This window comes from Aquarana catesbeiana, linkage group LG04 (assembly GCF_042186555.1).
Source record: "Aquarana catesbeiana isolate 2022-GZ linkage group LG04, ASM4218655v1, whole genome shotgun sequence".
NCBI classification, from domain to species: Eukaryota; Metazoa; Chordata; class Amphibia; order Anura; family Ranidae; genus Aquarana; species Aquarana catesbeiana.
In genome coordinates, this window is record NC_133327.1 from 247,717,791 (window position 1) to 247,744,793 (window position 27,003).

At 40.9% G+C, this 27,003-nt stretch overlaps 1 protein-coding gene across 6 annotated transcripts in view; it reads left to right on the forward strand.

Moving 5' to 3' along the window:
- The first annotated feature begins 381 nt into the window (after positions 1-381).
- LOC141139843 (probable cation-transporting ATPase 13A4) overlaps positions 382-27,003 on the forward strand; it is a 125,326-nt gene continuing 98,704 nt past the window's right edge. For 2 of the 6 annotated variants that reach the window (XM_073626367.1, XM_073626368.1), the window contains exons 1-5: positions 383-655; positions 3,336-3,509; positions 6,133-6,261; positions 14,709-14,779; positions 20,242-20,322. In XM_073626367.1, coding sequence (XP_073482468.1) covers positions 593-655; positions 3,336-3,509; positions 6,133-6,261; positions 14,709-14,779; positions 20,242-20,322 — 518 coding nt within the window. In that variant the 5' untranslated portion in view covers positions 383-592. Of the gene's footprint in view, positions 656-3,335; positions 3,510-6,132; positions 6,262-13,815; positions 13,957-14,192; positions 14,243-14,708; positions 14,780-20,241; positions 20,323-27,003 lie in introns of those variants that run through there. The other 4 variants (XR_012243817.1, XM_073626369.1, XM_073626371.1 and 1 more) reach the window with 4 other exon arrangements.

Consider the following 27,003-nt stretch of genomic DNA (forward strand, 5'->3'; position numbering starts at 1 on the left):
AGTGCAGCCTCATCAGTGCCCCAAATTTTAGAACAGAAATTAACAAAAAAAACTATTTTTCAAAAATGTTGGTCTTTTTTAGTTTGGTTAGTAAAAAAAAAAAAAAAAACCCCAGTGGGGATCAAATACCACCAAAAGAAAGTTCTATTTGTGGGAAGAAAATGAAAAAAAATTAATTTGGGTACAGTGTTGCATGACCGCGCAATTGTCATTCAAAGTTTGACAGCGCTGAAAGCTGAAAATTGTTCTGGGCAGGAAGGGGGGAAAGTGCCCGGTATTGAAGTTCTTAAACAATTAATGTTTTTTCGTTTTTCCTATTTGCATGTGTATACTAACAGCATATAATGCAAATGAAAGTAAATATATGTTGGAGGACAAATCATGTTAAACAAAGGATATATGTTTAATCCTATTTAATGACACGTAATGCAAAACTTAATCTCAGGTACCACCCCAGAATTTGTAATCATTCCCTGAAAAGGTGTGTAAACAGACAATGTGTGACTTAAGTTTCATGAGAGTAATTGTACTGTGGCACTCTGGAGGAGAGAGAGGACGTCTGTGAGGACACTGCAAGATACCTTCCAGAACTATGGGGATACAAGTGCAGAATGGCTCCGGGGCGATGCTTAACGAAGGCGAGGAGAATGAAATGGTAACTAAAAAACATTGTTTATGTAATTCTATCAATGCATAATGTATTATAACCTCAGCCCTGAACAGTGTTGCTCAAGATACAAAGCTGCTCATTCCTTTTAATCAAGTAGTTATTTAAATGTGTTAAACCAGGGCTTCACGTATAATTGGGATCTTATCTTGGGAAGGACAGTTTGGGGAGGTGAGCTAAAAATTTAAATATAGCTTTATGTTTGTTGTATGCTACCTATCAATTTCCTTTTGGTGGCTCCAATAGGTTGTCTACATAAAGCACAGCACTCACAGGTTGATTTGTGAGAGGTTTTTTTTAAATCACAAATAACGATGTATGAAAATGTACTAACAGAAATGTTTATTGTTGCCCAAAATGTCCAATTAGAATCCCTGTTTCAGTTGCAGACCAAAAATGCAGAAATACCAGAAATGTATTCCTATAATACAATTTTCATACAGTACAGTACTGGGTTCAACAACATGTTTTTAAGAATCGTGAAACACCTTTATTATTATTATTATCTTATACCAATTAGAAAAGAGTTATTGTTAGGAAACAGTACTTTCCATGATAAGATAACATATCAGTTAATGCTCAGGTTGAAGTGAGCACAAACTTCCTGAACTTCACCTTTGATTTTACTGCATCCAGTTCTGGAGAACTAATTTTATTGATAAGATAGAATGAGTCCAGCGATGAACAACATAAATGGGGAAAGGTCTGAGGAATAAAACATGTCAGGAGACTAATACGTAGAATCTAGAGGAAAGAAGGGAAAGGGGAGACTGAAACCTTTTTAATATATGAAGGGGGTGAATAAGGTTCAGGAGGGCAGTATTTTAAAATGAAGCTAAGATCAAGAACACGGGGACATGACCTCCAACTAGCAGGAGGAAAGTTCTACTCAAAACGAATCATAGAAAGTATTATTTTGCTGAAAGAGTAGTTGATGCATGGAATATACTTCCAGCAGAGGTAGTGAGTCAATGAACAGCAAGTGGATTCAGACATGCTTCGGACAAACCTAGAGCTATACTCAGACAAAAAAGTTTAAAAAAAATACAACATAAAAATATATAAATTAAAAATAAAATGGGGCAGACTCTATGCACCACTTGGTCTTTTTTTTTCTGCTGTTGCTCTTTTACATTTCTATGATCTAATGCCCAACACGACAATGGGGCAAGGTTGAGGCTGTTTAGCATTAAACTAGGGGGTGATAATGCTTGTTTATGACTTTTTGACATGTAGCACAGGAAACTGCGGCGGGTCAGAAAATTATAAACCACCATAAAAGTGCTGGTGCTCGGTGATTAGCCCAGTGATGTTGCAAGGGGGCAGGGAGAGTCCTCGGCTTTGTGTAAATTTTCCCTTAATAAACTGTTATATTCCCCTGCATAGGCAAAGTCTAGGTTCTCTTTAACCACTTCAATACCAGGCACTTACACCCCCTTCCTGCCCAAGCCAATTTTCAGCTTTCAGCGTTGTTGCTGTTTAAATGACAATTGCGCGGTCATGCTACACTATACCCAAACAGAATTTTTATCATTTTGTTCCCACAAATAGAGCTTTCTTTTGGTGGTATTTGATCACCTCTGTGTTTTTTTATTTTTTGCTAAACAAATAAAAAAAGACCTAAAATTTTGAAAAAAAAAAGTTTTTCTTTTGTTTCTGTTATAAAATTTTGTAAATAAGTAAGTTTTCTCCTTCACTGATGGGCACTGATAAACCGGCACTGACGGGCACTGATAAGGTGGCACCAATGAGGTGGCACTGATGGGCACTGGTGGGCACTGACGATGGGCATTGATAGGTGGCACTGATGGGCACTGGTAGGCTGCACTGATGGGTGGCACTGATATGCAGCACTGATGAGCATTGATAGGTGGCACTCATGAGTGGCACTGGTGGGCACTGATAGGCAACACTGATGGGCACTGATGGGTACTTATGGGTGGCACTGATAGGCGGCACTGCTGGGCACTGATAGGCGGCACTGCTGGGCCCTGATACGTGGCACTTATGGGCACTGATATGCGGCACTGATAGATGGCATTGATAGGCATCACTGATAGCACTGGCACTGGCAGGCATTGGGGATGGGCACTGATTGGCAGCTGCCTGGGCACTAATTGGCATTTCCCTGGTGCTCTAGGGTGGCATACCTGGTGGTCCAGGGTGGTGCCAATCTCTGGTGGTCCTGGCGGCATTCTGGTGGTCCTGGGTGGGCATCCGAGGGGGGGCTGTGCTGATAAACAATCAGCACAGACCCCCCCTGTCAGGAGAGCAGCCGATCGGCTCTCCTCTACTCACCTCTGTCAGATGTGAGTGAGGAAAAGCCGATCAACGGCTCTTCCTGATTACATCGTGATCAGCTGTGTCTGACCGATCGGCGCGATGCACCCACCCCCACGGGCGTGCGAGAGCGGTCGTTCTGGGGGGTCATCATATGACGTCCACCCAGAATGAGAGCCACGCCACCCAGCCGTCATTTGACGGCTGGCGGGCGTGAGGTGGTTAAAGCCAATCTCCATGTTTCTTGTCACTTTAAATAGTTTGTTTTGACCAAGCAGGTTCAAACAAACTATTTTCTTCACTAAGTGCTGCAGGGTCTCTAAGCACTGTATGAACTGTATGTATACAATATTTTTAACAGAACATTTTTATTTTTTTATTTATACAGGAAATATTTGGGTACAGATTAGTGAAGTGGAAGAAAGTACTATGCATTGCTGGACAAGTTCTTACTTTAGGATTGCTTTGGCTTCTATTTTATTGGAAACCCGACTGGAATGTTTGGGCTTGTTGCATACCATGTACTCTGGAAGAGGCTGATGTTGTGTTTCTTAGAGCGACAGTAAGTAATTTGACATTGTATTATGTTTTTAACCACTTGACCACTGGGTACTTAAGCCCCCTTCCTAACCAGACCAATTTTGCGCTATAAAAGAAAAAAGACCGAACATTTTGTAAAAAAAGGCATTTTTCTTCGTTTCTGTTATAAAATTTTGCAAATTAGTAATTTTTCTTCATAAATTTTGGGCAAAATAACCCAAATCGGTGTATATTATTTGGTCTTTGTGAAAGTTAGTGCTGGTTCACACTACAGCAACTTGGGATCCGACTTGTCAGACCTCAAGTTGCCCCAGGTCACTGGACAGAAGAAATTCCATGAAAGTGAATGAGAGCCGTCTTAATGTACACTACTGAAGTTGCTTCGACTTCAGAAAAGGTTCCTGTACTACTTCAAGGCGACTTCTAGGCAACTTGTCACCATAGATTTCAATGGAAGTTGCCTCCAAGTCGGATGTCCATCTATATTGAAGCGACTTTATAGGAAAAAGAAAATGATTCACACAGGTACTTCCCACGTTTACCCAGGCAACCCCCCCCCCCACAGAGCTGATTATTCTGTGATTGGCCACAGCCAAAGTTGCCTGTCCTGGAGGCAACTTTAAGTTGCGTTGTCAGTTGCGCAAAGTCGCGCTGAAGTTGCCTTCAAATTTGCTTGCAAAGTCGCGCTGTAAGTCGGGTTGCCCCTGTGTGAACTGAACCTTATAGAGTCCACAAGCTATGGTGCCAATCTCTGAAAATTGATCACACCTGATGTACTGACAAGCTATCTCATTTCTTGAGACCCTAACAAGCCAGGAAAGTACAAATATCCCCCAAATGACCTCTTTTTGGAAAGTAGATATTCCAAGGTATTTAGTCAGAGGCATGGTGAGTTTTTTTAAGTTGTAATTTTGCTTTGTGGGGAAAGAGACCCCTAGGTGGTATCTTCAATAGTTGGCCACACCGCATCTTATCCTCCAAGGATGGGGAGAAAAATGACAGAGGGGAGAGCCCATAGCGTAAAACTGTTTTAATCAAAATTCCAGTAAAAACAAACGTATGTGCACTCACATGTTCTGGTGCCTAGAACCTAGCACCCAGTGTGTTCAGCATGTGTGTCTCAAGGAGAATAGGCCGACCAGCATCCAATGGACAATGCTCAAACGCGGTTTGGCTCGGTTCTCTGTGTTCATTCCTCGGGTGGATGTGGGGTGTCACGATGACTCATGGACTCATGCCAGGGGGTGGGAGCACTGTGGAAGTGCAGATTATCTCTTGATGGAAACCAAGGCCACTACTCCAAGGCCACCAAGTCCACTACGTCCCAGGCCACTATGCTAACCTCCCCTGCATCTACAAAAACCCAGTTCATTAAGGCTGGGTTCACACTGGAGAACGCAGCGGCTCACAGCAGGCATCCAAAGCATCTCCATTCACTGTATCAGGTCCAATTTCAACCTGAATTTTGGGCTGAATTCGGACCTGAAACGGACCAAAAGACACACAGGGCTCCTGTGCAATTCGCACCGGAGCTGCTGCGGAGATGTGTGAACCGGCTCCATAGGGAGCCGGCTTCACAATCTCCTGCTATGCAAATTGGATGTGGGGAAATCCAATTCGCAATAGTGTGAACCCAGCCTTAATCAGTCATCATCTTGTCAAACATTTAAATATCCATTTTGGGCTTTTTAATTTGAATTTCATGTGCTCCTGGCAGGCTGAAAGGCCCAAGAAGCTGGAAGGGCTCAAAGCCAGTAGATGGATATCTTAAGATTACATGCTACAGGGATGACAACAATAACATTATTTAAATCTGTGCTTTCCTCATTAAGTCAGATATGCATATCCATACACCTGAGAATCAAATCTTTTATTCTAAGCTGCTAAACTGGTAATGTAAATTAAAAGTAGGTACACAGAGGTGACTGCACATAGCTGCAGATATCTTTCAGAATACCTTAGCAACCTTTCATTGTTTTAGATACACACTAATACATGCCATGCACTCACAGTAATATCTCCAAATAAAACAGAATGATGCATTATTTAATGATAAATATGTCAATCTCAACCACAGTTCTGTGGAATCCTAGGGTTTCTCCATAGGTGTCCAGGGGATCCTTGAGCTGTGGCTGATTGACCTCCCATCTATGTACCTGCATAGTTCTTGGGCCAATGCCACTTGGCAGAGCCGGTGGCATGACACCAATGATCTTTTTATCTACCTAAATGAAATTCTGACCAACATTGTAAGGGTTGGATTCTTCAGATGAAAGCTGTTTGATGCATTATCACCTGGCGCATATTGGGTGCAACTTCCATAGACAATGGTAAAAAAAACCCTACTATGATAAATAGATGTGGAGCATCAAAGCTTGGTAAAAAAAAAAAAATGAGCAGACGGGTGAAATTTTTTGTCAAATCAATGACATAAACACCACACTGTTGTTTTTTTACTTTACTTACACAGGATTGGATGTTGAAAGAAAACATGGCTTCACCTTGTTCACATATCTTGACACTCTGCAAAGTGAAAATTCACATTTCAAAGTGAACATGCTCTAATCCTTAAGTTCATAAATCCCTTTGCTTCTGTTTCGCCTCTTTTTTTGTTTGTTTAGTGACCAACATTTTTTTTCTCACAGGATGAATTTAAACAATGCTGCAGAAAAAGGGTTCAGTGGACTCATATTTTAGAAACAGATTCACTACAGAGTACTGCTATGGATAACAATTGCATTGTTAACAAATCAGTCATAACACCAGAAATGAAAGTCAGTATTTTTTTTTATTTATTTATAGTTCACCACCTCTATGAAGTATATACGGAATCTATATTTTATATGTATATTTTTTGTAGGGTGTATGATGCCATACATAACAAACAAATCAAAGGTAAAATCAGAAAGTGTAAATGGAATAAATAGGTTACTTTATTTATTGTTGTGTTAAAGCACAGCAAAGATTTAGTTTAATGTAACTGTCCTTTGCATAGCTGTATACAGTCATAATAAATAAATAAAATGAAACAATACATTTTAAAACCAATAACTAGTGCACCTCTTTATTTATTTTTCTACATTAAAAATCACAATTAATCTACAGCTCTAAGGAAAGAGCTGTAGATTAATAGAAAGAAAGAAGTATTTCACAGCCTATTAGTCTGAGCCCTTATCCTTCTAAGTCTGCCTGAGGGGAGTGTGAAGAACAAACAATTGCCAGATTGTGTAACATCTCCTAATATTTGCAGCTTATTTGTGAAGACAGCTCAAATAGATATCTTCCACATTTAGAAGTAAAGACCCAATAATGCACTGTGCTGTTTTAACCACCCTCTGCACATGCAAAAGGCACTACTGAGCTTTCTTGACCAGAAAAGAAAATGTTGTACTCCAGGTCAAGCCCTCCGATTTATGAATGCCTATAAACATAAATGCACAACCCGTTCTACCTCCCCCCATTATTATATGAAACAGCACGGTCTATTCATCTATTATTGTTGAAACCAATTACAAATTATATTGTTTTCTTTGTATTGGAAAGCAAGCTATTACCTAAACACCACTCAACATTTGGATTTCCTGTCTATACACTGCTTAATTGTCATGATTTATTAACCCCAATAATGTTGCATCATCTGAAATTTAATTAAAGCATTTTGCTTTAAGTGGTAGTTCAATCATTTGTACAGAGAGAACAGAGAAGTGGACTTAGTATGCAGCCCTGGGGAACACCAGTATTAAAAACAAGAGATGTTGAAACTTGAACACCAAGCTTAAAGTGGTTGTAATAGCTGAACATTTTTTACCTTTGTGCATTCTCTGCATTAGGGTAAAAAGCTTTCTATTGTCAGCCCCTGCCACCATTCCCCCTAAATGCTTACCTGAGCCTGATCTCAATCCAGTGCTGTGCCCGGGAGCAGTGGCGATGCTCTCTCTCTCCCTCCTGACTGGACTCAGTGAGAACAGTGGGAGCCATTGGCTCCTGCCACTGTCAATAAAATCCAGTGACGAGGGAGCAGGGGGTGGGGCCAAGCCACACTGTGTGTATAAATGGACACACAGAGCACGGCTCAATATTGAGCCTGAATGTGTGCCACCATAGGAAGTGGCTTTTATGGTGGCACACAGAGAAGAGGAGAAGCCCAGAGCGCCGACGGGGAATCCCAGAAGAGAAGGATCAGAGCAGGTAAGTATGACATGTTTGTTATTTAAAAAAAAATGCAAATGTTTACTTTACACTCACCTTATCCCATTGTAGCGTATTTGTGGAAAAAATGTTTTATCCATAGATATAATGAAGCTCCCAGACCCAATATCTGCAGCAATGGTGATTAAACTGGGATAGTTGTTGAGATAAAGAAAGTAGTGAGCCATAGAATGGGGAGGGGAGTAAGTCACAGATGTGAGAATGGTCATAAAACTGTTGAATAGTTATTTATGTCAAATAGAATTATCATATGTTTCCTTTTCAAAACATTGATGTCTTCCATACAGTGGTCTGGTTGTGATAATTGTTGTTGCACAAGTGTGCAGTGATCATGTTCTTTTGTGATATGTCTGTGTAAATGAATTCTTTTTTTTTGTAATTTCTGTAATGTTTCTCCAATATCCACTTGAAGACCAAGCTTTTTCTGGCACAAGTAAAAATCAATATTTTTTGCTAGAAAATTACTTAGAACCCCCAAACATTATATACAGTATATATATATATATATATATATATATATATATATACATACATACACAGTGCCTTGCAAAAGTATTCACCTCCCTTGGCTTTTTACCTATTTTGTTACATTACAGCCTTTAGTTCAATGTTGTTTTTAATCTGAATTATATGTGATGGATCAGAACACAATAGTCTAAGTTGGTGAAGTAAAATGAGAAAAATATATACATAAAACAATTTTTCAGAAATAAAAAACTGATAATTGGCATGTGCGTATGTATTCAACCCCTTTGTTATGAAGCCCATAAAAAACTCTTGTGCAACCAATTACCTTCAGAGGTCGCATAATTAGTGAAATGATGTCCACCTGTGTGCAATCTAAGTGTCACATGATCTGTCATTACATATACACACCTTTTTGAAAGGCCCCAGAGGCTGCAACACCTAAGCAGGAGGCTGCACTAACCAAACACTGCCATGAAGACCAAGAAACTCTCCAAACAAGTAAGGGACAATGTTGTTGAGAAGTACAAGTCAGGGTTAGGTTATAAAAAATATCCAAATCTTTGATGATCCCTAGGAGCACTATCAATTTTATCATAACCAAATGGAAAGAACATGGCACAACAGCAAACCTGCCAAGAGACAGTAGTACACCAAAACTCATGGCCCAGGCAAGAAGGGCATTAATCAGAGAGGCAGCACAGAGACCTAAGGTAACCCTGGAGGAGCTGCAGAGTTCCACAGCAGAGACTGGAGTATCTGTACATAGGACAACAATAAGCCGTACGCTCTATAGAGTTGGGCTTTATGGCAGAGTGGCCAGAAGAAAGCCATTACTTTCAGCAAAAAACAATCTGGCACATTTTGAGTTTGCGAAAAGGCATGTGGGAGACTCCCAAAATGTATGGAGGAAGGTGCTCTGGTCTGATGGCACTAAAATTTAACTTTTTGGCTATCAAAGAAAAGGCTGTGTCTGGCGCAAACCCAACACATCTCATCACCCAAAGAACACCATCCCCACATTGAAACATGGTGGTGGCAGCATTATGCTGTGGGGATGTTTTTCAGCAGTCGGGACTGGGAAACTGGTCAGAGTTGAGGGAAAGATGGATGGTGCTCAATATAGAGATATTCTTGAGCAAAACCTGTACCACTCTGTGTGTAATTTGAGGCTAGGACGGAGGTTCACCTTTCAGCAGGACAATGACCCCAAACACACTACTAAAGCAACACTTGAGTGGTTTAAGGGGAAACGTGTAAATGTGTTGGAATGGCCTAGTCAAAGCCCAGACCTCATTCCAATAGAAAATCTGTGGTCAGACTTAAAGATTGCTGTTCACAAGCGCAAACCATCCAACTTTTGTAGGAGATGAAGCAGTTTTGCAAGGAGGAATGGTCAAAAATCCCAGTGGTAAGATGTGGCAAGCTCACAGAGATTGACTTTAGGGGGTGAATAGTTATGCACATTGACTTTTTCTGTTATTTTGTCCTATTTCTTGTTTGCTTCACAATAAAAAAAACAAAAAAACATCTTCAAAGTTGTGGGCATGTTCTGTAAATTAAATGATGCAAATCCTCAAACAATCCATGTTAATTCCAGGTTGTGAGGCAACAAAACACGAAAAATGCCATGGGGGGTGAATACTTTTGCAAGGCACTGTGTGTATATATATATATATATATATATATATATATATATACACACATATATACATACACACACACAGTTGTGTGAAAAAGTATTTCCCTCCTTTCTGATTTTTCAGATTTTTTTTTGCATATTTGTCACACTTTAATGACTCAGATCATCAAACAGAGTTTATTATTACACAAAGATAACCAGAGTAAATACAAAATGCAGTTTTTAAATGATGGTTTCATTTATTAAGGCAAAAAAAGCTGTCCAAACCTGCCTGGCTTTATGTGAAACAGTAATTGCCCCCTAAACCTAATAACTAGTTGTGCCACCCTTGGCGACAAAAACTGCAATCAAGCAATTGCGATAACTGGCAATGAGTCTTTCACATTGCCGTGGAGCAATTTTGGCCCACTATTCTTTGCAGAATTGTTTTAATTCAGCCACATTGGAGGGTTTTCCAGCCTGTGTAAGGTCATTATACAGCATCTCAATTGGATTTAAGTCCGGGCTTTGACTAGGCCAATCCAAAACCTACATTTTGCTTTGTTTGAACCATTTGGAGGTGGACTTGCTGTTGTGTTTCGGATCATTGTCCTGCTGCATAACTCAAGTGCACTTGAGCTTGAGGTCACGAACTGATGGCCGGACATTATCCTTTAGGATTTTCTGGTAGAGCTCAGAATTCATGGTTCCATCAATTATGGTAAGTCATCCAGGTCCTGAAGCTGCAAAGCAGCCCCAGACCATCACGCTACCACCACCATGTCTGACTGTTGGCATGATGTTCTTGCTATGAAATGCTGTATTAGTTTTATGCCAGATGTAAAAGGACACACACCTTCCAAAAAGTTACATTTTTGTCTCATCAGTCCACGGAATAATTGCCTAAAAGTCTTGGGGATAATCAAGATGTTTTTTGGTAAAAGTGAGATGAGCCTTTGTGTTCTTTTTTGGTCAGCAGTGGCTTTGGCCTTGGAACTCTCCCATGGATGCCATTTTTGCCCAGTCTCTTTCTTATTGTTGAATCATGAACACTGATCTTACCTGAGGCAAGTGAGGCCTGCCGTTCTTTAGATGTTATTCTGGTATCTTTTATGACCTCCTGAATGAGTCGTCTTCATGCTCTTTGAGTAATTTTTGTAGGCCGGCCAATGTTATCTCCAAGTTATCTCCATTTGTGGATAATGGCTCTCCCCATGGTTCACTGGAGTTCCGAAGCCTTAAAAATGGCTTTGAAACCCTTCCTAGACCGATACATGTACATTACTTTGTTTCTAATCTGTTCTTGAATTTTTTTAGATTGTGGCATGATGTGTGGCTTTTTGTGATCTGTTAGAATGCTTCACTTTGTCAGACAGCTTCTATTTATGTGATTTCTTGATTCAACAGGTCTGGCGGTAATCAAGTCTGGGTGTGGCAAGTGAAATTTAAATCAGCTTTCCAAAAAACTGTGGTTAATCACAGTTCATTCATGATTCAGCATGGGAGGGGGCAATTACTCTTTCACATAGGGCCAGGCAGGTTTGAACAGCTTTTTTCCCTTAATAAATGAAATAATAATTTAAAAACTGCATCTTGGATTTACTCGGGTTATCTTTGTGTAATATTAAAATTTGTTTGATGAACTGAATCATTTAAGTGTGAGACATGTGCAAAAAAATAACAAATCAGCAAGGGGGCAAATACTTTTTCACACAACTGTATATATTAGCAGAGACGATCGTTGTAAAATGGCGATCGTTGTGTTTTTTTGTATTACCATTGAACTCTATAGAACATGTAGTTTGATGAAAGCACATCAAAGATGCAGCATGCTGACTTTTTTTTAACACACCTCACCTAAACTGCACATAACATGCATAGGTGTGAACAGGGCCTTAGGAAGTGTTATAACCCCTGTATTTTTATTTTTGCTATCTGTGTCACATTGGGGTGATTTCCCTTCACTTGTTGTTACATTGTCAAAACAAGAATTGAGGGGAAATTCCTCTAAAGTGAGGGAATCCCTGATTGTCACCAGTGTCACCAAAACTAGTGCCCCCATTGGAAGATTTCCCCTTGACAAACCAAAATTTGGGATTTTCTTTCACTCTCCTTGATAATCGTAAACAGGACAAATAGAGAGGTTGAATCTCCCTATCTGGGGAACAGGTAGCAAAAAAAACCCTAACAGGTGTTCTAATCCCACTCCACTCTATCCAAATGTATTAAAAGGGAAAAGAAGAGAAATTTGTCTTAAATATACTTTAAGTTTCCATTGATGATGAAGTAGTGAATGATTATCGCTCTATGTATCCATAATATCTTAATTAGCATACTCACTACATTGCTACGTGAGAAATAAACCCATGTAATAGTTCTTGCCAAGCTAGCAAATAGAATCTCAACTGAATTGGAACACAAACACAGATTACCAAGAAGTAATGGAATTTTCCCAGCATTGTATTTCTGAATGAATGACTACAGTATGAGGCCTCAGGGACAGCTTAACTACTTCATATCATGTTCTCATAGGACAGGATTTTTTTTTTAATTTTCATAGCTTGTCCTAGGTTACTATGCACCATTTTTAGAGGAAAAAAAAAAAAAAAACATTCTCCAATATTTGTCTTCTAATGCCACTTTAACATACTGTATGCTAATGTTACTATGTATGTGTAGCGCCTACCCCCGAAGAGCTGCTGGATGTATTGGGCCCCTGCTCCTGTACCCACAACTCTGAAAATAGCACTACGCACTCTGATACACCTGGCTTGGTGGGGAATATTTATTGCAGATGTATATGCAGTACCTTTGTGGCAAAAGAGACATGAACAATAGTAATGACACAGCAAACCGTTAAACAATAGCAAGAAATATACTGTAAACAGGTGAACAGTAGTAAGAAATATACTGCAAAAACAAACTGGTGTGGAGGGCAACCTCGCTTAAACCCTATACTGGGGCAATCTTAACTAAGGAGAGTTGCACCACTATAACAGTTCAGCAGTCTCTAATATACCCACTTTATTTTGCTGGCCAGCTCATTGGGGCCCAACTCTTATGTCAGAGTGCTCAGTATAATGTCCCTCAAACACTGATAAAGGCACTAGCTCTCTAATACCTATAGGTAACACTGTTTCTCTTTTGTCAAACGGTAGTGGGGTCTAGCCAGCATCCTCTCAGCTGCTCCGTAGCAGGTGATCTCCCTCTGTTTAATGTTGGCAGCACAACTGGTCAGTGTTAAAGGTGTCCTTCCCCTTGATCAGGCAGTGGGCTCCGTCAGCATCTGTGGCACTGTCCAGTGTTCCAGGATGTCTGGCACTGCTTCTCTCTCCCTCTCAGGTGTGGTGGTGAATGGTCTGCTAGCAGCCTGAAACACACTCAGTCCCTCTGGACGTCTTCTACACTCTCCTTCTCCTCAGCTTGGGAGCCACAACACTCCTCCTATTCCTCTGCTCAGCTTCAGTGAATATGGGATCTGTAGTTTATTTGCTCAGTTTACCAAGCCAGCTCATTCTGTAAAGGACTATACCTCCCACATTCCTCCATTCCTACCAGCATTTTTAGCAGTCCAGATCCTCTTTCACTGTGTAATCCTATTGGGTAGAGGGCATGCTTAACACTGGCTGGACACATTTCTATAATAGCAATCTCTACCTACAGATGTGCTTGTGAATAGTCTCTGTCTCTGATCAGGCACAGAATCTTCTCCAAGGAAGCATTTGTCCACTATATCCCTCTGCAAACATGAACAAAGGCAGCAGCTACTAGCTATAGCTATAGCAAGTAAGCAAGCAATAAATCACAAATGCAGTGATCTGTTGCTAGTGCAGGGGAAGCCAGGGCTGTGCTGGATCTTCTTTGCATTGCTCCAGGACGGCTGCCAAAGCTCACAGGAGTTCTTGATGATGTGAGAGGTAAAGTTGCAGGATTTCCTGTGTAAACACAATGCAGATACACTGTGATAAATTGCACAACAGAGTACTCTTGTAGTGATATCAGAAGCTCAGGAGTTTATCGATTCAAATTCTTTGCTAAGAGTTGGATGCTACATACTGCAAGCAGCTAGTGGTTTCACGAAAAAACACTGACGGGGCGTCCTGCAACTGCTTACACCTTCCGCCATTTTAGATTGAAGCTGTGGTTGAGAAAAGCTAAAGCATCATTAGATATGGTATGGATATGATATGGACCAGTATGGATAGGGGGGTTAATCAACTAAAAACATATGGAATGACATGAGTCGTTATAATAATAATAATAAGAATGTTATATGCAGCACTTTGCTACACCGTACTTTGCATATTTAGAATGCTCTTTGCATTGCTTTCCTATGAATGCATAATAGAAAGGCAAGTGTTTATTAAATCCTAAGCATCTGTAAAGCAAGAGCCATACTGTACTTGGATCTCACCTGATATATACTAAGTAAGGAAAAAATCATGTTAGATGGAAAAAAGGTCAGTTATCAGACTTTGTTGCATGTATGTTCAGTATGTATATATTGTAAATGCAGTCAATGTCAATAAGATCTGGCTAACAATGCATCTGGCTATCATCTGGCTAAAATCCAGATGCTGATGGACAGTAGTGAATGCAGCCCTGTCAGGCAAATCCTATTGGTAAATCTGCAATATAAAATTTGGGAAATGTTTAACTTACTTCCAGTGGTTTAAAAAGCAGCCAAAGATTGGTGATGTGATACTGAACACTTTATAAACATGGCATAAAGTTGAAAAATATCAATAAGTTAACTTATAAGCATTAAGAAGACCATATACTATATAATGCAAAATATAGTATTTGTGTGTATATTGTACAGTATGTGTGCTAGTGTTTTTTTTTTTATTTTATTTTATTTTTTTTTTTTTAAGAGCATTTGTTAATGCTTTATTTTTTCATGCAGTGTTCTTTTTGCTTTAACAGGTTAGGTGTATTTGGGTTCAGAAAATCAAGTATGTCTGGTTACACACCGAAAAAAGATTTCAGAAAGCTGGGTATGTCAAAGTTTACCAGAAATCCTTGAGGTGTACACAAAAGAGGTTTTTTGTGACATACAGTATAATTGTCTTGCTTTTATATTTTATGGGATGTTGTTTTGTACAGAACACAGTTGTCTTTATTTAATAAGACAATGCAAAGGGCAAGCATGTAATGCAAATGCTGTAAATCATTGCAACCAATCCACAATCAGCATTTAACTGATCTGAATACTCAAGATTAATACATGATTTTATGTCATGGGTTACTGCCCTCTATCCACATCCTTGCTGTATGCTTTAGATGACAAAAATATTACTGCTAGTCTTGCTAACAAGATTATCTCTTTACTAATGTACATTGGAACAAAGGCAGCATCTAACTCCACACTAACATGACACTTTTAATAGCATTTACATTTCCAAGTATGCAATTGACATATTTTTACTAAACCTGATGCACAAGGAATCTGGTGCAGCTGTGCATCGTAGCCAATCAGCCTTTAATTTCCGCTTGTTCAATTAAGCTTTGACAATAAAACCTGGAAGCTGATTCATTTCTATGCAGAAGTGCATCAGATTTCGCACTCACCAGCTATAGTAAATCTCCCCCTATGACAACAGAAGAGCACTACTATTACGTAAAAACTAAGTATCAGCTAACAGCTTATTAAACTGAGATGATAGTGAGCCATACCACTTCAGCCCCGGAAGGTTTTACCCCGTTAAATGACCAGGCCATTTTTTTTCCGATATGGCACTGCGTTACTTTAAAGCGGAGTTTCACCTAAAAGTGGAACTTCGGCTTATCTGACTCCTTCCCCCCTCTGGTGCCACATTTTGCACCTTTCAGCGGGGGGAGCAGATAGCTGTTTTTTACAGGTACCCTGTCCCTACTTCCAGGAGACCGGGCCACAGCGAATTACGTCAGCAGCTCGATCCCCTCCTCCTCCCTCCCCTTCTGCTGGACCAGTGAGAAAGCACAACGCGCTTTGCACATGCGCAGTAGGGATCCGGCTGTGAAGCTGAAAGGCTACACTGCTGGGTCCCCTTACCCGCAATGGCAGCAGCATCCTGTGCCAGGACAAGGGCATCCGGTGTCCAGGGCGATAATGGAAAACTGTGTAAAGAAAGAGTCTGTGTCATTTCAAAATAAGAAAATACTTAGAACAATACAAATATTAAGTTAGGTTTAATTAGATAATTTAATATGCAACAACCCACAGCATTTGCGTCCGTTTCTGCAACAATTACCCCTAGCAATGTTGCTAGCTTATGTAATAACCCCCCAGCATTGATGGGATTGTCTGCGATACCCATTATGAACTGCCTGGAGTGGTAAATTCTCTGGGGGGGGGGGATAATTAACCACTTGAGCTCTGAAAGATTTTATCCTATTCATGGTCAGTCCAGTTTTGCTATATAGAAATGCGCTACTTTAACTGGTAATTGTGCAGTCATACAACACTGTACCAAAAATACATTTTTATTTTTTTTTTCGCACAAATAAAGCTTTCTTTTAGGAGTATTTGCACACCACTGGGTTTTTTCATTTTTATTTTATGAATGAAAAAAGAACGAACATTTTGAACAAAAAAATATTTTTTACTTTCTGCTATAAAACATAATAATGAAAAAAAATGTCTTCATATATTTAGGCAAAAATGTATTTTGCTACATGTCTTTGGTAAAAAAAAAATTCCCAATAAGTATATTAATTGGTTTGTGTAAAAGCTATAGCGCTTACAAACGTGGTATATATACTGGAATTTTTTTTTATACTAGTATTGGCGGTGATCAGCGACTTATAGTGGGACTGTGAGCCTAGGTTTACATTTGTGTGAACACAGACATCGCATGTGATTCACACCCACACTGTGGGGCAGATCGCATGCGATGTCTGTGCAATGCAAGTTCAGCCATACAGTTGTATGGCTGAACTCGCATTGGCTTTGCACAAAAAAAGTGCAGGGACTTTTTTTCTCACCCATGCAATCCGATTCCTGTGCGAGTTCACAGTTCGCACTGCGATCTGTGAACCGATCTGGGGGTGTCATTAACAATGTATTGACACCCGCATCGTTTCGCAGAGGGCAGTGTGAACTGCCTGCTGGAGAGAGATGCAATGCGGGAATCGGCGCTGTAATTGCGCCGGTTCCCGCATCGCATATGTGTGAACCTAGGCTTATAGTGACACTAACTGACACTATGTGGGAACTTACTAACTGGCACTGACATCACCAGTGACACTAATACAGTGATCAGTGCTAATACTATATACTGTCACTGTACTAATGACACTGGCTGGGAAGGGGTTAACATCTAGGGGCAATCAAGAGGGTTAATTGTGTGCCTAACAATGTGTAATGTGTACAATGTGTGCTGCTTTTTACTACTGACTGAATTGTTTCTTATCCCTGATTTGCATGGAAAAGAAAGAAACTTGATCGTTCCCTCTGTACAGAGCCCTGTATTGATTGTCAACACAAGGCTCTGGGCTGTGATTTGACACAGCCGGTCAGTAGGTCCCAGCCATGAATCATTGGCTGCGATCTGCTGACAGACTCCCACTGTGTACAATGACAGGGGAGTAGGCGGGCGGGAAAATACGCCTGAAACCCTGAAACAAGCAGTAACGTATACATCTCGGTGTCTGTATATGCAACCTGCGGCGGGTTGGCAAGTGGTTAATTACCAATTGTATTTGCAATATGCAGCAGGAAGGGGGTTAATGTAGTGCCACTGGTTACTGATGCATTAGTGACCAGTGGCAGTTATTTAATCCCTTTGTGCTGCATTAGTGGCACCAGTGTCCGTGCTAATTAACTCCTTCACGGCAGCACAATAACCCCCTTCCTGCTGCATATTACAAATACCATTTGTGAATAATTAACCTCCCTTCAGCCCCCCCTCCCCATTCAAAGCGTTCATTAACTCCTTTGCAGATGGCACTATGCTTACTTGTGCAATCTGCAATGCACTGCTTGGTTCTCTCCTCCTCTAATTTTTAAAAAATTTTTACTAGTAATGATGGCTAACAGCGATTTTTAGCTGGACTGCGACATTGCAGCAGACAAATTGGACTTTAAGTGACACTTTTTGGGGACCAGTGGCACCAATACAGTGATCAGTGCTAAAAAAATGCACTGACACTGTATAAATGACACTGGTAGGGAATAGGTTAACACCAGGGGCAATCAAAGGGTTAAATATGTTCCCTAAGTGTGCTTAGTAACTGTGTGGGGGATGGACTCACTGCAGGAAGAGAGAGATCCGTGTTCCTGTCTGACAGAACCACGGTCTGCTTTGTGTACATCATCAGACCACAGTTCTGTCATTCACTGGAGCGATCGTGGGAGTCCGGCAGCCATCACGGCCACCAGGCCGCTGATTGGCTCCCGCTGTGTCCAATCACAGTGGGAGCGGGTGCCGGCGGTGTGCCCCCCAGACCAGGTCGCGCGGACAACTTACAGGTACTGCTGCAGTATATGTGCGGGGGCGGTCCGGAACTGGTTAAAGTGTATCTAAAGCCAAAAATATATCTAATGGTTAGAACTCCTGTCCCAATTTTATTGCTGTCTGTGTACCCTTAAAGGATAAGTTCACCTTTTTGGGCAGAATTTCACTTTTTACATAATAAATAGAGGCGTTTTCCAATGCCATTTCTGGCCCAGCCCTCCCAATGTGCTTTTCTTTCACTTACCTCATTCACATGATATTTAGAATCTTGTCAGTCTTTTTATATCTTTAAATGGATTTTCAGATGCCATCACTTCCTGTAGCTTGTATCAGCATTCACTGCCTTGTTGCATCACAGAAGAGGGCGTGATAGGGCGTGTTCACCACTCTGGACCATACCTCCCTCATTACAGTACCACCTATACAATCTGATTGTAAATCTCCTTTAGATCTCCCATCAGCTATATAGTACAAGGGCCTGTCTCATTGGAAAAAAATTGAATGGATTGTTCAGGTGTGTCCTCTATTCCATAGGTCTCAGACATTCCAACCTGCAAAAACAAATTTCAGGGAGGTGGCAAACTCATTTCAGGGAGGTGAAACTCCACGCTCCCCACACCAATTTAACACAACTAGAGGACGATCAAATGAAATGGAACCAGTATAAAGAGGTTAACTTCTTCTGAGAGATATTAAAGGAACACTCTAACCACCATTACCACTTCAGTAATTTGAAGTGCTCATGGCGGTAGGAGTCAGTATGTGCAGTGTTTCTGCTTGAAACAGGTAGAGGGGCTGAGAGAGAGAGAGAGAAGTGGGGCTGGGAGAGAGGAAGGGGCTGAGAGAGAGAGAGAGAGAGAGGGCTGGCTGAGAAAGAGGGTGGTTGAGAGAGAGGGGGAGCTGATAGATAGGGTGGCTGAGAGAGAGAGAGATAGGGGGGCTGAGAGAGAGTGGCAGGCTGAGAGAGGGTGGTTGAGAGAGAGAGGGTGGTTGAGAGACAGAGAGGGGGAACTGACAGAGGGGGGTTTGTAGAGAGGGTCTGAGAGAGAGAGGGGACTGACAGAGAGAGAGGGGGCTGAGAGAGAGCCCATCTCATCAGTGCCCACCAAAAGCGGCCTCATCAGTGCCCACTTAATGCAGCATTATCAGTGCCCACCAAATGCAGATTACCAGTAGCCACCAAATGCAGCCCACCAGTGCCCATCAAATGCAGCCTACCAGTGCAGTGCCCACCAAATGCAGCCTACCAGTGCAGTGCCCACCAAATTCAGCCTACTACTAGGAGGCGGGACTTTCTTACAGCGCCGCTGAACAATTCAGACCCCTAGGTCCATGACACAACGGGAGATCGCTGCTGTGTGTGTGCACCACACAAGAGGAGGAGATAGGGGAGGACTGCACTTAAGCTTCGGCACATGTCACCCGCAAGTGCCCAGGATCGGCTATGCAGTAGGGATATTGCATGGCACTTGCGGGTGGGACTGGAATGGGACTGGAATGGAACTGTGGTGTGGCACTGGAACTCAGAGTCAGCTTACTCTGCACTTTAGATCCTCTATAGTCGTGTATAGTAATCTTTTCTGGTCCAGGATGTAGTAGCATGGACAGGATATGTGGCTGAGACTTTCTCGCACTCTCTCTCTCTCTCTCTCTCTCTCTCTCTCTCTCTCTCTCTCTCTCCATTTCCCCCTTCTGGAGCTTCCAAGCCAAAAGCTAGAGGCAGGAAGTGCTCACATAATATATTTACAGGCATTTACAGGTTCAGACAGTAGACGGTAGCTCCATGTATTTGAACTAAATGTGTTTTTGTTAAACCAGAGTGCAGTGTCAATTTGAAGAACCATAAATGCTTTGGATTGAAGGGGCTTATACAAACATATACTCACGTATACTAACTGCTATTTGGCTGCTAATTTACCATACACAGCACCATAGCTTTTGATGTACTGTACCTTATGTATAATAGGTTTGTGCAATGTCTACAGAACTATTTCTAATGTTTCTCTTCTTAAACCATTTAGAATGCTGGAAGATACCTACACTTGTTCACAGATCCATACAAGGTTTGGTTTAGGTCTGAGTATAAAGGAACAGAAATTAAGGTATGAACTTATTTACGTCGAATACAGTGTTGGTGTGCATCATTCATTAGGAAAAACTGGCTATAATACACTTGAACCTGTTACAAGAAATCTATTACATTTAATTGCATAACTAATTTTTTGGTATTAGTATTATTAGTAGCAGATGGGAGATAATTTACAGAAAAAGTCAGATGTCATCTGTATACGAGCTGCTGACCCCAAAAATAAACCAAATATAGTTTTACATTTTTTTCATTTTGGATTTTTCTTTCAGATGGAAAGGGAGGGTTGTAACCCTTGTCAGTTTTTTTTTTTGGCCATTTGTATCTTATTGGGGAGATTTAACTTCACTTCCTGTCCTACAACCAAAACAGGAAGTTAGAGGAAATGCCTGCAAATTAAATGGAATACATTGGGGACCTGCAGGTCACCAGAACTAGTGGCCCCATTGTAAGATTTCTCCTCTATTACTTTTATAGGGACACTGAAAATGTGGAATTTTCCTTTACTTTCGCTTTCATGGATAATAGTAAGCAGGACAAAAAGTGAGGGTGAATCTCCCTATTGGGAGCACAGACATCATTATAAACTGACAAAAGTTCTAATCCCTCTCCACTCTAGCCAATAAAAAAGTGCCTTTAGTTATACTTTAACTTTGAGGCTATTCCTATAAGAGTCCTTAATTGGAGAGGAGAAAGTGCAAGTGGGGTGATGGTGCTGAGATTGCAAATGACCTGTCTCTATTTTTTCTATGGTCATCCTAAACTCTTCTTCTCAAAACCCTGCATGCAAACTCGGTTACTACACTATTTCGAAACTAAGTCCTTTTTCAAGGCAACTGATCGTAATTCATATATCCCCACCACAAGTTGCCACTTTAGACTGTGGCTGGATAACATCCCCCGAGGCCAATTCATGAGAATGCGAAAAAATTGCACAAGAGATGGAGATTTCGAAGCCCAATCTAATATGCTGAGTAAGATGTTTAAGGATAAGGGGTATCATGATGCTTTTCTTGAGAAAGAAAGAATTAAAGTCAGGGATCTAAATAGGGAAAGTTTACTAATGCAAAGAACCGATACCAGAAGAACAAATGAGGATATGGGCACAAGTATAGTGCTTGATTACAGTTTAGAGAGGTGGAAAAAATCATAAGGAAATATTGGAATGTGTTGAAACAGGACATCCACCTCAAGGACCACTTATCTGACACACCTAGGATTATATACAAGAAAGCGCCTAATTTACGGGACTTACTAGTGCATAATGTTGTGGAACCTCCTGCCCCTAAGCCCAAAATGTTTTGGGACATAAAAGGATTCCGTGGGTGTGGAAGATGCTATAGTTGCATTAGAGTTCCATCTAACACTAGAAAAGTGAGAGAATTTTGTAACCCTCACACTAGCCAACTCTATACTATTAGGGATTTTATCTCGTGTGACACTGTAGGGGTTGTATATGTAATTAAGTGTCACTGCGATTTTTTCTATGTTGGCCGCACCATTAGAGCCTTAAAAGATTGGATGGAGGAGCATGTCGTAAAGGCTTTGATAAGCATCATTTGTCTGTACACTTCAGAGATGTGCACAATCAGAGCACAGCTGGAATGCGTTTTTGGTGCATAGAGGTGCCGAAGCGCCATTGGAGGGGTTCCAATTATGTTAGAGACATTAGCAAATGTGAATCTTGGTGGATACACCAATTGGGTTCATTAGCACCTGGAGGATTGAACAAAGAGTTCGACCTGAGATGCTTTTTAAGTAACTATTAATCCTTGGATAATTCATCCGAGGGGGCTCTTTCCCCATCTTTGGTCTTTCTCTCTTCTTCCTTGATGAAATTACACAGGCTTGTGATATGTATATACACTTTTTTCTCGTGTTTAATGCTGTATTTAAGTATATACGTTTATGATTCTGTTGTGGATTATTAATCCTATTACAGTTCAGCTGTTCTATATACCAGGGGTCCTACCGACACCCATTCGTAAAAAAGGGGGGTATAGAACTATATACCTAATATTATTTTATTTTGGTAATATATTTATTTTTCGACTCGTCTAAATATATATTTTATTTTAATTTAATTTTAATTTTATATTTATTTTTATGTTTAATTTTATTTTTAATTTTAATTTTATTTATTTCATCATATCTTTTATTATTGGTGCATACTCATTTTATTTTTCCTCTACGCATTTTCTTTCTATTATGTATATTTTTATATTGTGGTGTGTATAGACTAGCTTTTTAAACTGGGGGGGGTGATCTATTTACATTGCATTATCGCTATCCTAGTAAGACATTTTGTTCTGACTATATGTCTGTAGGACACATTGAAAATAATTTTTTATGCGCTATCATGCGAGATTGGCATGGTATAAAGTGATACACAGAGATGTCCTTTCATTAATTAGTCGTGACTGTTTTTTATTTTATTTTATATTGCTGATATTGTAATAAATTAACATAGTATTATTTGTATATTCGGGGTAATGTGTGCTGAACATCGGTCTCCGTCCTGTACTAAAACCGCATTTTGGATGTTTTTTCATTCATCTTCTCGTTCCATGGTGACTTTAGAAGTCATATCTAAACAGTTTTTTTTCCGCTGTACGTAAGATTGGTTTTTTTAGTATTATTGGTTCTTCAAACGGCTGCTGGTCTTTGCTGCGCTGTTTAACATACGGAGTTTAGTATATGAAGCCTGACACTAGAGTGTCCGCAATCTATGGCAAGATGGCCGCGATGAGTATATTTTTTTTTTACTTGGAAAAAAAAACAACTTTATTGATACAAAGCACATATTACAAGTCAATCAGGTACATTTATCTATAAAGGGTCAGTTACATATTATGATAACAATCTTAAATATGCAGGAATGTTACATGGTGTGCATGCCCATATTCACAGGTACAGTAAGCAGGTGTTAGCTGAATCCATCTTATAAACAAAGCGCTTCTCAGAAACAGGGGAACATTGCACTGGGTATGAAATAGTTATACACAGGTTTCTCCGTCCTCCAACCACCTGTCCCAAATCTTGGAATATTTTTGTGTAGATCCCCTGTGTGCATAAATCAGTTTCTTGAAAGGCAGGGTGTCATTAATTGCTTTTTTCCACAACTGTAGTGTGGGGGGCATGTTCTGCATCCATCTCTGAGCTATCACTTTACGTGCTAGGAATAATCTTTCAAAAATAAATATTGTGTGGTATTTATCTACCTCTACATCCGGCAGTAGCCCCAATATACACAACTTAGGGTCCAGCACCACAGGGGATCCCATATTATCATGGAGGAAACGGACAACCTGCGTCCAGAACATCTGGACTTGCGTGCAGCTCCATATGAGATGGTAGAACGAACCTGAGTCAGTCCTGCACAAGCGACACGTCGGATCCGGCGTGCGCTGGAACTTTGCCAATCTCATCGGAGTCAGGTAGGCTTTGTGTACTTTATACAGTTGTGTCAGTCTGTCGGATAGCTTGGGAGACACTGTCTTTGTTCCTTCTAAAATCTCGTCCCAGTCATCGTCAGCTATGGGTCCTACGTCCTGTTCCCATACCGTTTTGGCCTTGTGTGAAACTGCAGCTGCATCCTGTTGTCTGATTGTGCAATATAGGTGTGATATAAGTTTAGAGGGGTCATCTCCCATAACTATACTCAGCACAGGGGGGGGCTCCATCCCTACCTCCATGTCCGGCAGCTGGGTTCTAAGTGCGTGACGGAGCTGCAGGTATTTAAATGCTAATTGTTGAGGAAGGGAAAACTCTTCTTTAAGAGTCTGGAACTGCTTGAGCCCGGAGGTGGATAAAACCTGATGGAGATACAATATTCCATGTCTGGCCAAAACTATCGAGTCTGGAATTGTTTCTAGTTCCGGCATGTGACTGTTAAGCCACAATGGGTTATGGGAATAAAATTTTCCCACATTTTGCTTTTTAAGAGATATTTCCCAGATCCTTTGGTGATGTAGCAGCATGCCCGAACTGTACCGCGCAGAGGGACCTGGTGCTTTTTTCCTGCAGAGTATAGCCTGAACGGGTGTATACGTTGGGTGTCCCGGTTTGTCACAGACCAAAGATCGGTAACGTTGCATTTCGGACGTGTGGAAGTGGTATATGTGGGACAGTTGCGATGCTAGGTAGTAATCGTGTAAGCCCGGGAGGGACACGCCCCCCATATCAGTTGGGTTTTTCAAGGTTTGCCAAGCTAGTTTGTGTCTATTATTTCCCCAGACAAACGAATTTAGAATAGCTTCCATCTGCTTAAAGATTCTTAAGGGGATGTATAGGGGGGCGTGCCACACCAGATATAGGATCTTGGGCAGTATGATCATTTTTATTAAGTTTACCTGCCCCATTACCCCTAATGGCAATCTAGACCATGTCTGTGTTTTGCTTTTTAATATGTCAAACAAAGGGGCTACATTCAAAGGTGTATAATCAACCAGGTCCCTGGTTACCTCCACCCCTAAGTATTTAATCTTGGATACCCTAGCGAGTGGCAGTGGGGGGGTTGTGAAGGGTGGGGGAAACACGTCTATTGGTAGTATCTGGGACTTGTCCCAATTTATATGCAGGCCCGAGTAACCCCCCGGCGCAGACCCTGGATATCAGGGTGTGCTCTGATGGCAATGGCCAGTGGTTCAGCTGCCAGCGCATACAATAAGGGAGAGAGGGGACACCCATATCGGGTGCCCCTCTCTAATGGAAATTGCTCCAAGAGCCATCCATTCACAATAATTCTCACCCCGAGTGTCTGGTATAGGAGCTGTACCCATTTTATGAAGCATGCCCCAAACCCATAACTGTGCAGACATTCCCATAAATATGGCCATTCTACTGAATCGAAGGCCTTGGCTATATCTAACGCCACCACCTGAGTTATCGTGTCTGGCTTGCATATTCATATATAGTCGCCTGATGTTCATGGCTGTGTTTTTCTCCAGCATAAAGCTAGATTGGTCCATGTGAATTAAAGTTAAGATGGCAGTGTTTAATCTAGAGGCCAAGATTTTAGCTAAGATTTTAATGTCTACCTGCAGGAGTGAGATAGGTCTGTAGGATTCAGGGAAATGTGGGTCTTTTCCCGGTTTGGGGAGAACTATGATTTGGGCTTCCTGCATAGACTCGGGGAGTAAATTCTGTTCAAATATAGACTGGTACAATACTTTTAGCTTGGGGACCAGGATATCTGAGTAAGTTACATAAAATTCCAAAGGTAGTCCATCCATCCCTGGAGCTTTAGATTTGACTAACTGTGCGATCGCTTCCGTAATGTCGTGTTCTGTGATGGGTGCATCAAGAAGCTCAATTTGTTCTCGATTCAGCCGGGGGAATTGTATGGAAGATAAATACGATTGAATCTCCCTTCGCGTGTACGTGTTTTGGGATTTATATAGATTTGCCGTAGAATTGCTTAAACTGATCTGCGACCCGTTCTGGTTCTGTCACATCACTCCCATCTGGGTTAGTGAGTGACACCACAACAGGGGGCCTATCTTCCATGTGGGCCAAAAGGGCCAGTAATCTCCCCTCCCTTTCTCCCTGTTCATACACTCTCTGCCTGCAGAAAAAAACACGCTGTTTAGCCTTCTCTGTGTGCAGTTGTGTGACTAGTCGAGTCTGCAGTTTCACTCTGTCCAGGTTTTCAAGGGTTGGGCTGGAGCTATAGGCCGCTTCTAAATCCCGCAGTTTGTCAGATGTGAGTTGAAGTATGGTGTTAGACTCTTGTTTTAGCCTATTTATTCTAGAAGAGAGTATTCTACGGGCATGAATTTTAAAGTCCGCGATGAGTATATTTAGGCTGCAGAGCGTCCGTCCAATCATTTCCCCCTGATGAAGACACGTGACCCTGTGTCGAACACGCGTAGGGGAGGGGCCAGGACAGAGCACAGAGCTATTCATCTCGCTCTGATGCGACGCACACTTTACCCTCTCTGACACTTATTATCTGGAGGCTATTGCTAGGTTGGTGCACTCAAGCACCCCGAATTTGTGAGTACCCCATTGCGGGGAGTGTTTTTTACTTCAATAAACCTTTTTAAACGATATTACTCTATCCAGTTTTTTCTTCTAATTTTTATACTTGTGGAGCTGCTGCTAAGGCTGTGCACCTGGATACCATCACTGAGCCGTGGGATGGCTCCTAAGCGTGTTTAGACTCAGCATCACAGCTCTGAGGTGAGCGGCTGACCCTGGGGGTCACTGGATGACACTTGAGCATGGTTTCTTGAGCACTAAGAATATTTGGAGCACGCTGGATTTTCTTTATGAACATTTTTATTACAGACTTTTTTATATACTTTCAATATTATATATTAGATTCACTGATCACGTGCTATATTGTTTTTTGGATTAGATGTTTACACTTATTGTGTGGCACTTGGCACTTTTTTGTATTTTGCACACATTATATGTATTGTGGTATATTATTTGCACGTTGCACTATATGTTTTATTGATTTATTAGGTAATTTGACTTTTTATTGATTCACTGTGTATTTTGGCACCAGCTGATTATTTGCAAATTTTGCACTGATGTAATCACATCTAACTGACTATTTTGCACGTTGCACTTTATATTATACTGACTTACATTTTGAATATTTAGATGATTTGATTGATTGATTTAGTTGCATATTTTGTATATTTTGCATATTTTGCACTAATGTAGGAAACGCTATTCAAATAGTGCT